Below are 14,473 nucleotides of genomic sequence, written 5' to 3' on the forward strand. Positions count from 1 at the left end.
ACATTTTTCTTACTGTTTCACTTGTTTTAAGCTCCCCGTCAGTAGATGATTGAAAAATCAGTTTCTCAGGTCACTCTCTATCGCACTGGGATATAGAGCATTGCCTAGGGCCAATCACAAACCACAAGACCCACAGAGCCTTTGAGACAGTCAGGCACAATGTGACCTCTGTGGCCCATAACAATATCAAACATCAGTTTCAAAAAAAGAAAGAGAAACCCCACCCTCGTGTCTCAAAAATGTGGAATGTTGCCACTTAAGCTAGTTGTTTTATGAGCCTTTTGCCAACACACACACACACACACACACACACACACACACACACACACACACACACACACACACACACACACACACACACTACTGATGGGTGTAATATCATTGGTATTCACTGCCCTCTAGTGGTGAAATTGAGGATCCCATTTAAATCCTGTGATACTTCTGCTAAATACTTTTACATGACATTTACCAGAATACATAATCATGATCAATATTTGTTCTCTGGTACACATATTTACTGAGTAAGTGTTTTTAATGTAAATTTGAGATATTTTCAATGCTAATTATTTATATTATAAACTCTGTACAGTCAGAACTGATTTCTTTAGAGGTATCATTCTTGATGTTGTCTGTCCACTTTTGATTTTCCCTCTACATTTCACCTTTAAAAACTATTTACTTTTACTTTTCCTTGCTTGGTATCATTCTTTTCAGCACAACCTCACGTGTCTGAATTTACAGTCAAGTTTTACATTTTGACTTACTGTATTAACGCAATCAATAACATGCCACACAAATTATTTGTGCCACTTCAAAAAATTATTTGTCCCCTTTAAAGGAGAACATCACAGCCTGATACCTGCAGGTCTGACAGCAGCAGGTGTATCACTGCTCCTGTTTCTATCTGGAGACAGCAGTCACCTCATTGTTCTGGCACACAACACTAAACTATCCACAACACTACACACTAACTACACAAGACAACACATTCACTACACACTCCAAACACGGCAAACGTCACAAATCTCTCACGTCTCAAAACTCGCTCTCTCTCTTTTTCTGCTGTCTTTCTTTCTTTCTGTCTCTCTCTCTCGCAGTCACTCCTAAAACCTCCCTCTCTTCCTAAACTACCAAATGTCATGTTGCCATATAATTTTTTGATTGGTCGACATGGTGCATTTTTCCACCAACACAAACGGGCAGTTATTTGTTTTGTTTTTTGGGGGTCATAAGCCGAGAGTGCTTGCTAGCGCTGTCCTTAGACAGTAAACCTACGAAACTGCTGCTGCTACTACTGCACATTCACCCAGTGTATATACACTATATGTCTGTATATATATAATGTTCTTCCTCTACACCCCCCCAATTTTTGCACATGTCGAGGAGCGTGTCAGGCTACATTTCACTGTGTGTTATACTTGTATATATCACCTTGTTGCTTTGTCATCTTAAAGTGGTCATGTGCTTGGCTTACCACGACTACTTTATTCTTCCTCAGTCAAACTGCAGCAGTCATGCGAATGTTTGACTGAGGTCTGTGGATATAAGAATATAGGTTAATAAGTTAAGAATATAAGTTAATTTTCCTGAAATGTATGTCTCTGTTTTCTGTCTAGTCCAAAGCAAACAGAACAGCATTAAAAAATGTTTAAAAAAAGTATTTCAAGATAAATTCTTTACTAGTTAATTATGTAAAGCATATTGTGACCACTAGAGGTCAGTGTTTCGCGTATGACGTAGCGTTAAAGCAGACACAATAATATCGGTACGTTTCCGGTAATCACCTCAAAGTAAACCCTAAGTAACGATTAAACGCATTAATTCCAAGGTAGATATAAATAGAAAATAAAAATAGAAAAAAGAATAGATTTATACTTTTGTCGCTTTTCTAATATGCAAATATTTGTAGTGTTTGATCCGGTAGAGACCTTCAAAATAAATCTTACAAAATTAAAATTTCACAAGTAGATAAATGAAACTACAGTGAAATTCTTCTCGAAATAGTAACGTCTGTTTACAGTGTAATATTACCCCTGTCACTTTATAGGCATTAAATATACACTCGGTCACCCTGTGTACCATTTTTATTTTCGGGGCCTTTATTTTGAAACACACGCAGCTTACATGCTATTGTGATTCTTCCTGATGCGAAGGATTTGGGACTGAATGGCTGTGTGCTGACAGTCTGAAATGTTCAGTGTTTAGCTAGTTAGAAGAACACGTGTTCTCTGTTTGCGGGCTTACCAGATAAATCCACATCTATTTTGCTAATGCTAGCTTAAGCCATCACTCCAGCTATGTCTTCCCACAGCAGCGCTGCAGGAGGAATCCAAGGGCTGCTTCTGAAACTTCACGAATCACTTTCGGACGAAGACACTAGAGCGGCAGCTTTAAAATCTCACGATATTATCGGTGATCTGGTACAGGAGTGCATGGTAACAGCAACCGAGAATGAACTCGGTAAGACAAAAACTCCATTAAACGCTCGCTTTACTGTCCGTCCCAACCTCCCTTAACAATACGGCAATTTTATCTTTCTGGGGCTTCTGTTGCAGATCATCGTCAAATCTATTGAAAGATAAGGGTTTGGGGTTTTTTTTTTAGATGATACTGATGTGTTCGTCGTGCAGACAATATTCATTAGTAACATCGATAACTTTTTTTAATCAATCAATTTGATGCAAGCTCTTCCGCCAAAACTGGTGGGAGGTAACGTTCAGTCGAAACACAACAAAGAAGAACACACGTGATTCTTTGATGATAAGGAAAGTTTCAAGGTGCATTACAGCTTAAATGCAAATATTTATTGTTGAAGAAATAATAGTAATAACGGTTTTAAATGTTATAAAAGCACAAAAAATCAGTAGTTTTGCAGCACAGATCAGAAGTCTGCAGGATGTCGATGCAACCACAGATTCCCTCCATTGCTCTTTATTCCTCAGGGGGGGCTTTAACTCTTTTGTTCCAACAGTACACAACACAGATCGCTAATATTACTAGAAAACAAGCGCAATGTTAAACCCTGGTCATCTGTCAGCATCCTACCAAAGTTTAACAACCATGTTTGTCCCAGTACCTGCTCTGTTGGTCTGTAGCAGAACATTTAAAATTGCACAGATGAAAAAAGTACTAAGATTTCTTAATCCGTCTTTTTTTATCTTTTTTATGGCATCCAGCACTGCAGACATCTTTATTGTTCTCGGAAGACTATGGGTTGCTTACCTTCCTCAAGAAGTCCCTGGCTTTGGATGAGGTGGGTTTCTCGAACTATAGTAAACAACTATGTAAGTAAGTGTTAAGTTCTCCTGTTGGCTGATATATCTGTTTTCCAGCTGCGGGACACTCGGATTGAAATCCTGTTTTTTTTGGAGAAGTTCTTGGACAAAGTCTCACCAACGCTCAAAGGTTGGGAAAAGACTTACGCCACTGACATAAGAGTAAGTATTCTTTTCCATTATTTATTTATTTTTTTTACATGTCTTTATTGTGTGTTACATGGTAAAGACAGGGCTGTGACCGGTGAGAGGACAGGTATAACTACATCAGCACTGTTACTAGTACAGATTTGCTTTTATATGTGTAAATGTTTTGGTAATTCTGTGCCTTTTAAGGACACATGCATCATCGTGTACACAAAAGACAAAGGAGCCAAATGCAGGACCCCAGTGCTGGAGCTCCTTATTAAGGTTGGTTTCTAGTTAGACTCCAGGAACTGCCCTCAGACCTGAGGAAGAGATCCATTAAAAACAGATTTTTAAATTCCTGTGATCTTGCAATGTTTGTTCTTTAATGGACTTTAGAATTTAAAAGATTTAAAACTGGACTTTTACTTTTGTTCTTCTTAAAGATCATCCTTGTTAATGTGTCTCATTAGGTTCTCCAAACTACAAAGGCTTCCAGTGTTGCTGCAAACTTTAGAATCACAAAAATATTTGACAAATATTACAGCGAGCTGTGTGAGAAGAGCAGACTGCCAGATTCAGGCGAGTGCCACTTTAATAAAAAAAAAAGGAAGTAAAAAAGATGAAAAGGGTTTCGATTAATTTATTCATTTATGATTATTATTTGTTACCTTTTTTATAGTCCTTGGAAAAGTCTATGAGTTGCTGGGAGTTCTTGCAGAAGTTCATCCCAGTGAGATGGTCAACAGCTCAGACAAACTCTACAGGGCTTACCTAGGAGAACTGAAAGATCAGGTACGGAGCATTCATACAGAAGAATGATGGAAAAGTTGTGATTAACTAAAGGCTAAAAGAAAACAAAAAAAGACTGTCTGATGAGCATGACAGCACCAGCTGGTTTCATCTTTGTTTTTTGCAGATGACCTCTTCAACAAAGGAACCCAAGCTTTTAGTGGTTGCTGGATGTCTGAGAGGAATCACTGCCCTAATGGTCAACTTCACTAAAACCATGGAAGAAGGTGAGTGCTCACCTGTTTCAGCTTAGATTCATAAGAACTATTTATTACTTGTAATTGTTCCTGATTTGCAGACCCAGCAACATCCAAGGAAATCTTTCAGTACACCTTAAAGTCAATCAGTCCCCAGGTAATTCAGAGAGTGCATTTTCATCAATATTTAACATTTTTGTTATGTTTCTATAAACTTTATCTTTTTTTATACAGATGGACATGACTCGATATGCAGTCACGTTTGGTAAGTCTTGTGATTTCTTGGCAAACTAATGATAAAACTTTTAAAAAGTAATCTTTCGTTGATCTGTTTCTTTAACAGCCGGCCTCAGGTTGCTCGCCAGACATGCCTCCCAATTCAGCAGCTGCCTCATGGACCACTACAAACCTTTATTTGAAGTCATGTCCAAACTCTGTGGACACATCAATGGGGAAATGAAGAAGACGAGTTACTATGCACTTGAGGCCTTCCTCAAACAGGTGAAACACTTCAAGTCATAGCTGCAAAGGCACAGCCGGACTAACCTTGGATACACGCTAAATAAAATCAGTGGCATGTCTCTGCACATGCACGCTGAGGTTAAGAGTCTAAATATTTTGATGCTTTTTGTGATTATTTGTCAGGTTGCATTGTTGGTGGCTGACAATATCGAGGAGCATAAAACCAAGCTGAAGTTCTTCATGCAGAAGTTCTGCAGCATCATTAAGACCATGGACTCGACATACAAAGAGCTGTCGATTGCCATACGAGGATATGGATTCTTTGCAGCGGTACGTCTGTCTCCTGTGATAGCTGTAGTAAATGCAAATCATTTGAGTAAGAAGTAGATAAAGTCTGTCCATATGAATGAATTGTTGTAAACTAAAACAGATCTGTACATTGCTTTCAAATAGTCAGTTGTTCCCGGTTGTAGGGTATGCTTAAAACGGACTTGTGTGCACCGAGGCCCAGTGTGAGATAGATATGGATTATTTTGAACTGTGAATCATGCAAAGCTACTCTGATGGAGTCCAACACAATGTGGCTTGAAATGAGTGTTTCTTTTTTGTTTCTTTGTTTTTTTTATAGCCATGCAAGAAGGTTTGCCCCCAGGACGTAGACTTGATGTACACCGAGCTGATTCAGCGCTGTAAGCAGATGTACCTGACAGAGTCCGACGGGGAGGATGACAGCTTCTACCAGCTGCCCAGCTTTCTGGACTCGATAGCCAGTGTTCTTATTCACCTGGACAAGGTATATATTCTGTTGCAGTTTACTTTGACGTTAAGTTAAATAACAGCAAATAACGTTGGACTGTAATCTCCTGTTTGTTTCAATGACCCCAGATTCCAGAGGTATATACACCACTGCTAGAGCGCCTCCTTGTGGTGCAGATCGACAGCTTTCCTCAGTACAGCGAGAGAATGCAGATTGCTTGCACCAGGTCCATCCTTAAGGTGCTTGTGGCCATCGCTTCTAAAGGACCCGTTCTATGGAGTTTCATTAGCTCTGTGGGTGAGTGGATCATGAGCACACTGGACCTGCTTCAAACACCCTTAACCCTTTATTAACGTCTGTTATTTATTCATGGCTGTTTAAATGCTTCACTGGAGGACAGGACACTTATCTTTGCCTCTTTTTCAGTTCACCAAGGCTTGATCCGCGTCTGCTCAAAACCCCTCACTCTTTCTGAGGTCAGACTTTTCTTTTTACACAAATGTGTACAGTTTGTAATAAGTTGAAGGCTTTTTTGGTGTGGAATTATTTCCTTATTGTTCTAATAAAGTACATTTCTCCATCATCTTGCAGGACACATCGAGCAGTTCCTCTGAGTCTTCCCAAGTTCGCACTGGGAAGTGGAAAGTTCCAGCTAGTCACGACTACCTTTCTCTGTATAAAAACCTTTTAGACTGCGATCGGTTGAAGGTACATTTATGTTCTTACTTGCCTGTTAAAATGCATATTACACATTACATATTATTTAGCTGTGTAATCTTGAAACAGCATTTACATATCTATAGAAAAGTCTATGTTCTGCTGTTAAACTGCAAGGAGTCTTTAAAGTCAGTAGCTAAAATTATGCAGACGTCCTTTGAAGGCCTCATGTGTTCACTGTTTTTAATATTCAGGTGTAGTTGATCCTGACATATGTTCTATGTGCTCTCAATGGTTAAAAACATGCTTTGTGGCTGGAAAATGTCATAAATGAAAAGCCATTTGGAAAGCAGCGCATTTCATTCACTTCCTCACTTGTGCCGTCCTCTGCAGGATTCAGGTTTTTTGGATGGAGCGTTTGAAAGTCAGAATGCAGCTCTCGGGTCTTTGAGCCGTCTCCTGTATGACGAGTTGGTGAAGTCGATTCTGCGTATCGTGGAAAAACTGGACTTGTCAGTGCAAAAAGTAACAACAGGAGAGGAGGTAGGGTCTCACGCTAATGTTACGTTTTTATGTATTTTTCTTCATTGACCCATATATGGGAGTTGACAGATGCACAGGGTATTTTTATTAGCATCAGTTTAAACAGAGCACATTTAGTTTTTCAAAAGCGTTTCTGCTGGTTGACCTTCATCACCTGCCACTTATCTCTGTGTTGACCAGGCTCCAGATGATGCAGCCCACATCCTGCCCTCGTCCGACCCCACTGCTCACCTGCTCCCCAATAAGGTCAAAGACTTCACCGCCTTTATCAATCTGGTGGACTTCTGCAGGTAACTGAGACAGAACTTTCCACTTTTTCCACATGGGAGCGGAACTGTGTGGGATTCTTTTTATATGTGCTTTTCCCACTAGTGTGAATTTGGCCAAGTACAGCTGATCTATGCATTTTTTTATGCCCCAGTTTCCACTGTCTTCCACCTTGGACACTGGTTTACATCACATTATAATATAAGAAACAGCCACCCATATTTTGTTTCACAACTGGAGTGAAAACTTTTTTTCCCCTGCTTCCACAGTGAGTTGTTGCTGAATAAACACATGGAGTATTTTCACTCTTGGATGTATCCCCTAAGTCATGAGCTCATCCTCCACTCCATAAGAAATCCTCTTGTCAGTGGCTTTTACAAGCTGCTTTCTGTCACCATGAAAATTGCCAAGAGAATAAAGTACTACCAGGTAGGTTTTTTATTTTTGGGATATTTGAAAAATGAATTTTGCCAGCTGCTCATGAAGCAAGAATATCAAGTTGTTTCATCATGTCTTATAAGTCGAATAAATTTGTTTATCATTAAGATTCTATGTAGCCGGTGAGGCTTGTTCATCGTAAGTGTTTCCATTAAATACATAATATAATACATATCTGCCTTTGAACAGGGAGTTGGACTGAGAAACTCGACATCCCCCCAGAGTGACTCGGTGAAAACTGCTTGTTTTGCACTCTTCTCCAAGTTTGGAAAAGAGGTAGCTTCTCATTACAGCGCTTTTGCAGGAATGTTGTAAACATGCTTTCTGCTACTATAAAGTGAAATAGAGCTGTACTGTGGAATTTAAAGTGTATGTTTTTATGTATTTATGTGACATTTTTTTCTGGCTAGGTGTGTGTCAGAATGAAGCAGTACAAAGATGAGCTCCTGGCATCCTGCTTGACTTTTGTCCTCTCATTGCACCACAACATTGTAGCTCTGGACATCAAGGCCTATTGTCCTGCTCTTGAGGTGGGATTCTTTTTTTTTTTTTTTTTTTTTTTTTGCTCCATGATATATTTCTAATGATATATTTCTGTGCAAAAACGCTAATGTACACTAATGTTCCACTGCAGTGATAGTTGAGAGGCTGTAGGAATATTCAGAACTAGCTTAATTACAAAACAAACAAATAACCAGTTGAGTATAAATCTCAACCCAGTGACATTTAACAGCAGGTGCCCAAGTATGTGCAACTACAAGCAAAGTACTTAGCAAGCTAGCTGTCAGGCAAACGTTAGCTAAAATGTATCAGGTAAATTGGTTGCTAAAAATGGTTATTTACTATAAAATATCGGAAAATTTTAGATAAATATTTTGAATATGTTTATTAAATAGTAGTTATTAGTGTCAACAATTGAATATATGCTGAATTAATAAATGTAATAATAAAAGCTAAACAGTTAGCCTAGCTAGCTAACAATAATGGCTAAATTATTGAATAGCTTGGCTTTTTTTTGGCTCTAAACTGCTTTTAGAGCCACTTTTTTATTAAGAAAATGAAAATAAATGAATTAATAAAAGCCAGTTTGCCTTTGCACCTTGTTTAATGGTGTGAGTAAGTTTTCTATATTTCCCTGATAGGGCTAAGAGGATAAACAACCAAAATGGGAAAGCTCTGGTTTAATTTTTCTTTTCATTAATTGTAATTTTTACCATTTGTGCTACCTGATTCTGAAGACTTATACGTCTGTGTGTACTTGTAAATGGGTCTAGACTGCTCTGAAATTAGGCCTGAGCCACATTCCTTTGGCCAACGCAGCCTTAGATGCTCTTGAGGACTGGTCCTCACACATTCCTCTGAAGACGATGCAGCCCTGCTACACCAGTGTCCTTCCTATTCTGGACGGATACCTGAAAACCTCCTCCACTGACAGTAAGAAGGATGATAGCTGAGCTAAATCACAGCTGGTCAGTTGGACATATCATAAACAAAAAGTGTAAATCTGTTGTTGTTTACTTTAGACAAAGATGAGAGCAACTGGGAGGTGATATCGTCTTTGTCTTCAAAAAGTGACAGAGGATACAGCAGGGTGATGAGCAGGCTTCTGAAGAAATCCGACCAGCTTTCTATGGTAATTGATTAGAAGCAACTTGCTCATGCAATACTCATAATAAAGGAGAAATCTCATTGTTATAACAAAAACTCCTAATTAAGACGTTTCTGTTTTTATTTATGTGTCAACCACCATATCAGTTGTAGTCACTACACAGCCAGATTAATGCACAATTCAGTGTTATTGGGTGTTTCCATTTTTTGTACAAATGCAAAACACAACAGTCATGATCAATAACATTGAACTACTTTTTATTTAGCAACGAGTCCAAAAACTTAATATTAACCTTTGTTTGTAGGAAGATGCTCCTCTTGTCAAGGTGAGGCTGAGGGTAGTGAAGCTACTCGGTCACTTGGGAGGAAAGTTAAATAGAAACCTTGTAACTGGTAAGGATCTCTAAAACCAACCCTTTTTAAAGTTTTTTTTTTTAAAATATTCTACTCTATTTTACATCGATTTGTTATTGTGATGTATTTCTGTTACCATAAGCCTCTGCTCTGGCATTTAGTGGTCTCCTCAGAAGAAATGATGAAGAAATTTGTGTCTTGGGATACTGAGAAAAGACTCAGCTTTGCAGTGCCATTCAAGGACATGAAGCCGGTCATCTTCCTCGACCCATTTTTGCCTCGGATCAGTGAGCTGGCTCTTTCCACAAGTGACAGACAAACTAAAGTAAGTCCTCTAACAGTCGTTTTTGAACATGGCAAGATACTACACCCATGTTGCTCTCCGATACATCCATCGGAGTGGGAATGTGTATGAATGTTAGATTGTAAGCACTTAACAACTTAGAAAACGTGCTTGTGTGAATGGGTGTGATTGGGTGAATGAATTAGTTGTATAAAATGCTTTGAGGGCTCAGAGTAGAAAAGCACTATGTTGCCAGTCTATTTACCATCACTTGGAGTTTAAAAAAAGAAAATTCTGTGAGTCACACTTATCAACATCCACTTTGCTCAGAATTACTCCCTGTCTTTGATGTAGGTAGCAGCTTGTGAGCTGCTCCACAGCATGGTGGTCTACATGGTTGGGAAGAGTGCCCAGATGGCTGAAGGAGAGAATACATTGCCACCTATGTACAAGCTACACAAACGACTGTTTCCTGTCCTACTACGTCTGGCTTGCGATGTTGATCAGGTATTTCATTTCATCTATATGCTGACGATTGCCAGCTTTATCTACCTTTCAATCGCTTGATTGTCTTAGCGATTGTTAAGTCATGGATGACTCTAAATTTTTAAAAATTTTAATAACGTAAAACAGAAGCAATTTTTCCTCTGGTACCCCTCACCTGAAAAGTTTGGTTACTAATCTTGGGGTAACAGTCGACACTGCTGTTAGTTTTGATGGCCACATAAATGGGGTGGTGAAATCTTGATTCTATTACCTCAGATGTCTGTCAAAGGTTAAGTCTTTTCTTTCCAGACGCAACTTGGAAACTGTCATCCATGCTTTTATAACCTCACGTTGGATTACTGCAACTCCCTTTTAATGGGGGTTGGCCAGGGCACTGCAACTAGTGCAGAATGCTGCGGCATGTTTTTAAATGGTAAAAGAAAATTTGACCATATTACTCTGGTTCTGGCCGCCTTACACTGGCTTCCTATTTTAAAATCCTTTTACTGGTTTTTAAATCCTTAAATGGTCTGGCACCTGTACAATTGTCTGATCTGCTGAAGCCCTATGTCCCCCCTCGCTCATTCCAGTCAGCTGAGCAGTCCCTAAATTACGGCTGAAACTTAGATGAGACCGAGCGTTCTCTATTGTGGCCCTGAAGCTTTGCAATGATCTTCCTCTTCACGTTAAGCAATCTACATCAGTGCTGGTTTTTAAATCCAGATTAAAAACTCATTTTTATTCCCTATCCTTTGACTCAGTGGGTAACTGACACTGTTGTTTTATTGTTATTTATTTATTGTATTTATTATTCTTATTGTATTTTTTATATTTATGCTCTACAGCACTTTGGTCGGCCATGTGTCGTTTTTTTAAAGTGCTATATAAATTTATGGTATGGTATTTTTTCCCCATCAAACTGTCTTAATGGTAATTGAGATGTTGGCTAATAAATCCTCTAAAGAAATCAGAGAATTTCTAAAAGATTACAAATTCTTTATGAGAGCAAAGAAAGATTTTTGGTGTGTGTTTAATGAGAAATGCATGCGCCTTTAAACAGGCAGGTGTAGCAAACACCAGCTCTGTCCTGCTGAGTGCCACCAACTGAGATTTGTCCATTTAAATAAATAAATCATGCTGAACAACATATTTACAGCTATATGGAGATGACGTGGTGGATGATCTGTACAGGCAACATAGAACATCTCATCCAAGCTACTTTATAAATTGCTGTGATAGAAATAAATAAAAAAAATTGAAGAAACAGAACTAAACATTAAGCACACTTGCTCACTGCCTTGTTTAGACCCTGACTTTTTTCTTTCTGGATTTCTTTGCTAGGTAACCAGACAGCTGTTTGAACCACTGGTTATGCAGCTCATTCACTGGTTCACAAATAACAAGAAGTTTGAGAGCCAGGACACAGTTGCTGTTCTTGAGGCCATCCTGGTAAGCGTTTGAATACTACAGTTCTAGGTTAAACACAGTTTTTGAGTCTTTTCCCTTTATTCCCTTTCCATCATTGGTCACACAGGAGCTGTTTCTCTGTAATAGTTTAAGCCTCACATGGTTTGCTCTCTTCAGGACGGCGTGGTCGACCCAATGGACAGCACTCTCAGAGACTTCTGTGGCCGCTGCATTGAAGAGTTTGTCAAATGGTCTATCAAGCAAACCACCCCCAAGCAGCAGGAGAGGAGTCCCACCAACATGAAGTCTTTGTTTAAGCGCATCTACAGCTTGGCTCTCCACCCCAATGGCTTCAAAAGACTTGGTGCTGCCTTAGCATTCAATAGCATCTACAGACAATTCAGGTGGAAAGGAATTCTGTCTGTCTACTCGCATTTTACCCTCTAAATTGTGACCATGGCCGTTAACTGGGTCCTTTGAATAAGGGATATTATGCTGTGCTGAATGCAGTCATCTGTGTCTCTCTCCAGGGAGGAAAATTCATTGGTGGAACAGTTTGTCTTCGAGGTTCTCGTCATATTTGTCGAAAGTCTGGCTCTTGCACACTCAGATGAACGATCTATGGGTAATTGTCACATCAGCATTGTAGACTGTGCACTCGGATTTTCATGTCATTATCAACCTCTCCCTCTCTCATTAAAGACAGATTATGTAAGACAATCACTCCTTAATGTGTTCTGCTTTGTAACATTTGTTAATTTATTTATGCCAGAATTTGCACAAACTGATTTATAGGAATTATATTTCAAGAAAATATGCAAAAAAGTTTGTATAGTGTGTTTTTATATTTGGTCAAATATGTTGAAGGGTATTTCTTTTAGGATTTGTGATGCTTTTCTTGCAACTCCCTCATACTCAGGTACATTACAGCAGTGTGGCAGTGCCATTGACCATTTAAAAAGAATAATCAAACACAAGGCTCCCAGTCTCAATCACCACAATGCAAAGAGACGCATCCCAAGGTTGGTACCATGGTGAAAATGAAAATCCTTTCTACTTCTTTGCTTTTATTAAATGTGCATTCAATTTATACGTCCAATGATGTCAATTTTGCAGTATATCACATTGTGACCTAACATTGCCACTCGTCTCCATATGAAAACAACAGAACGATGAAAAAATTAAGGATAAAAATTAGCACATTTCAAGCAGTTTAAATATCGTTCTTTCTTTCTTGCTCTTTTTTCAGAGGCTTTCCGCCCGATGAGAAGCTGTGCCTCTCAGATGTGGTTTCATGGCTCTTGGAGCAATGTGGCCGCCCTCAGACTGAGTGTCGCCATAAATGCATGGAGCTCCTGTATGAGTTTATCCCCCTCCTCCCAGGTGAGAACCAACAGTTTAATTTTTGCAAAGGTGACCTGAAAATTTAAAATGGGCACATGCAAATTAAAAAAAGAAAACCCACTTAAAAACAATTAATTGAGATTTACAGTTTAGCATAATAACTACCCTGCTACTCTAAATGAACTTCTGCCAAACATGTCAGTAAATTCCCGAATGTGTGTGACTTAGGGAAGAAATCCCCACCTCAGTGGGTGGATGGCATGCTGAAGGATCATGGCACAGACTTTCTGATGTCACAGTTTGAGGGCGGAGGTCTCCTCTCCCAACCAACACTCAGGGACCTGACGAGCCCTTTCAGTGTCCGAGCCACGCTGCAGTGGCTGGACCTCCTGCTGGCTGTTCTGGACTGCTACAACACTTTCATCGGCCTACACATTATCAAGCCTCAGTACATTCTAAGTAAGTCTATATTTGTGCCAAAGTTTCTCCAAGTTCACTACTCTGCGTAACATTATCAAATGAATTCTACATCAGTTTGGTAGATTCCAGTGATTCCAATTAATCTCTGCTTATTTGATGTTCAAGGCTCAAAAGACAAATCGAGGTTTCTGAAAGCTCTGCATTTCTTTCTGACGGAGCTGGCAACTCATGAACTGGTAGCAGCAGAGAGCTGTTTCCCACTTGGTGAGAAGACCTCACACTTCAGCCCAAGAGAGGTGGAGCAGTACAACTACAGCAAATGCACCATCATTGTCCGCCTGCTGGAGTTCACCACAATGATTCTTGCCAAAGGAGACAAGGAGCTTTGGAAGGTATCGCTGAATTACAAGAACTGACAATAAGTAACTTGGTGCTGATTCTTCCATTTCAAAGTTTTACTCATCATGTCCTTATTTTTATTCATAGTCTCTGGAACAAGAGTTTTTATGCTCAGTTTTTTTCGAGCTGACTGCGATGGTGGTTTGCGAGCCGTCCGCTGTAGGCTTCAACATGGCAGATGTGGAGGTAATGAAGAACCTACCAGAAGTGTGTGTTCCTCTACTGAAAGCACTGCTGGCCTCACCTTACTGCAGTCGTCTGGAAAGCAGCTTGAGGACAAAAATCTCATGTAAAAGGTTGAGTTCTCTTATTTGTTAAAGAAAGATACGTAGGGCTTTAATTTGACTCTGCAGCACTGGTGCAATTATCAAAACCACTAATGTTTTGGTTTTTTCCTCCTAAATTTCTTTAATGAACACTGTAGTGTAGAGGGCTTGTGCAACGTAGACCTGTACCATTCCAGCACTCTCAGCCACCATGACCAGATGGAAATGGTTCTGTCTTCCTGTAAGCAAATTCACAAAGCCGGCTTCCTCAGCTCCATCCTGCACAGCCAGGTATGAACATTAAACCAAAGTAAGGTTGCCTGGATATTTTATTATTTATTTATAACACGTACTGCATCATCTCTACTGAATGCACTGCCGTAAGATCTTTT

The 14,473-nt window shown here is 39.4% G+C and overlaps 1 protein-coding gene across 1 annotated transcript in view; it reads left to right on the forward strand.

Moving 5' to 3' along the window:
- The first annotated feature begins 2,162 nt into the window (after positions 1 to 2,162).
- Positions 2,163 to 14,473, forward strand: part of prkdc (protein kinase, DNA-activated, catalytic subunit) — a 31,429-nt gene continuing 19,118 nt past the window's right edge. Inside the window, exons 1-34 of the mRNA XM_004569526.3 lie at positions 2,163 to 2,460; positions 3,177 to 3,253; positions 3,333 to 3,437; positions 3,612 to 3,686; positions 3,875 to 3,983; positions 4,084 to 4,196; positions 4,321 to 4,420; positions 4,492 to 4,547; positions 4,625 to 4,655; positions 4,734 to 4,891; positions 5,036 to 5,182; positions 5,481 to 5,645; positions 5,738 to 5,906; positions 6,036 to 6,085; positions 6,201 to 6,317; positions 6,660 to 6,809; positions 6,990 to 7,099; positions 7,346 to 7,505; positions 7,704 to 7,790; positions 7,925 to 8,044; positions 8,789 to 8,948; positions 9,038 to 9,147; positions 9,428 to 9,515; positions 9,638 to 9,801; positions 10,114 to 10,266; positions 11,587 to 11,694; positions 11,830 to 12,056; positions 12,183 to 12,277; positions 12,572 to 12,674; positions 12,902 to 13,035; positions 13,225 to 13,455; positions 13,582 to 13,808; positions 13,903 to 14,111; positions 14,240 to 14,372. Coding sequence (XP_004569583.3) covers positions 2,298 to 2,460; positions 3,177 to 3,253; positions 3,333 to 3,437; positions 3,612 to 3,686; positions 3,875 to 3,983; positions 4,084 to 4,196; positions 4,321 to 4,420; positions 4,492 to 4,547; positions 4,625 to 4,655; positions 4,734 to 4,891; positions 5,036 to 5,182; positions 5,481 to 5,645; positions 5,738 to 5,906; positions 6,036 to 6,085; positions 6,201 to 6,317; positions 6,660 to 6,809; positions 6,990 to 7,099; positions 7,346 to 7,505; positions 7,704 to 7,790; positions 7,925 to 8,044; positions 8,789 to 8,948; positions 9,038 to 9,147; positions 9,428 to 9,515; positions 9,638 to 9,801; positions 10,114 to 10,266; positions 11,587 to 11,694; positions 11,830 to 12,056; positions 12,183 to 12,277; positions 12,572 to 12,674; positions 12,902 to 13,035; positions 13,225 to 13,455; positions 13,582 to 13,808; positions 13,903 to 14,111; positions 14,240 to 14,372 — 4,404 coding nt within the window. The 5' untranslated portion in view covers positions 2,163 to 2,297. The remainder of the gene's footprint in view (positions 2,461 to 3,176; positions 3,254 to 3,332; positions 3,438 to 3,611; positions 3,687 to 3,874; positions 3,984 to 4,083; positions 4,197 to 4,320; positions 4,421 to 4,491; positions 4,548 to 4,624; positions 4,656 to 4,733; positions 4,892 to 5,035; positions 5,183 to 5,480; positions 5,646 to 5,737; positions 5,907 to 6,035; positions 6,086 to 6,200; positions 6,318 to 6,659; positions 6,810 to 6,989; positions 7,100 to 7,345; positions 7,506 to 7,703; positions 7,791 to 7,924; positions 8,045 to 8,788; positions 8,949 to 9,037; positions 9,148 to 9,427; positions 9,516 to 9,637; positions 9,802 to 10,113; positions 10,267 to 11,586; positions 11,695 to 11,829; positions 12,057 to 12,182; positions 12,278 to 12,571; positions 12,675 to 12,901; positions 13,036 to 13,224; positions 13,456 to 13,581; positions 13,809 to 13,902; positions 14,112 to 14,239; positions 14,373 to 14,473) is intronic.

The sequence above is a fragment of the Maylandia zebra genome, linkage group LG9 (genome assembly GCF_041146795.1).
Source record: "Maylandia zebra isolate NMK-2024a linkage group LG9, Mzebra_GT3a, whole genome shotgun sequence".
NCBI classification, from domain to species: domain Eukaryota; kingdom Metazoa; phylum Chordata; class Actinopteri; order Cichliformes; family Cichlidae; genus Maylandia; species Maylandia zebra.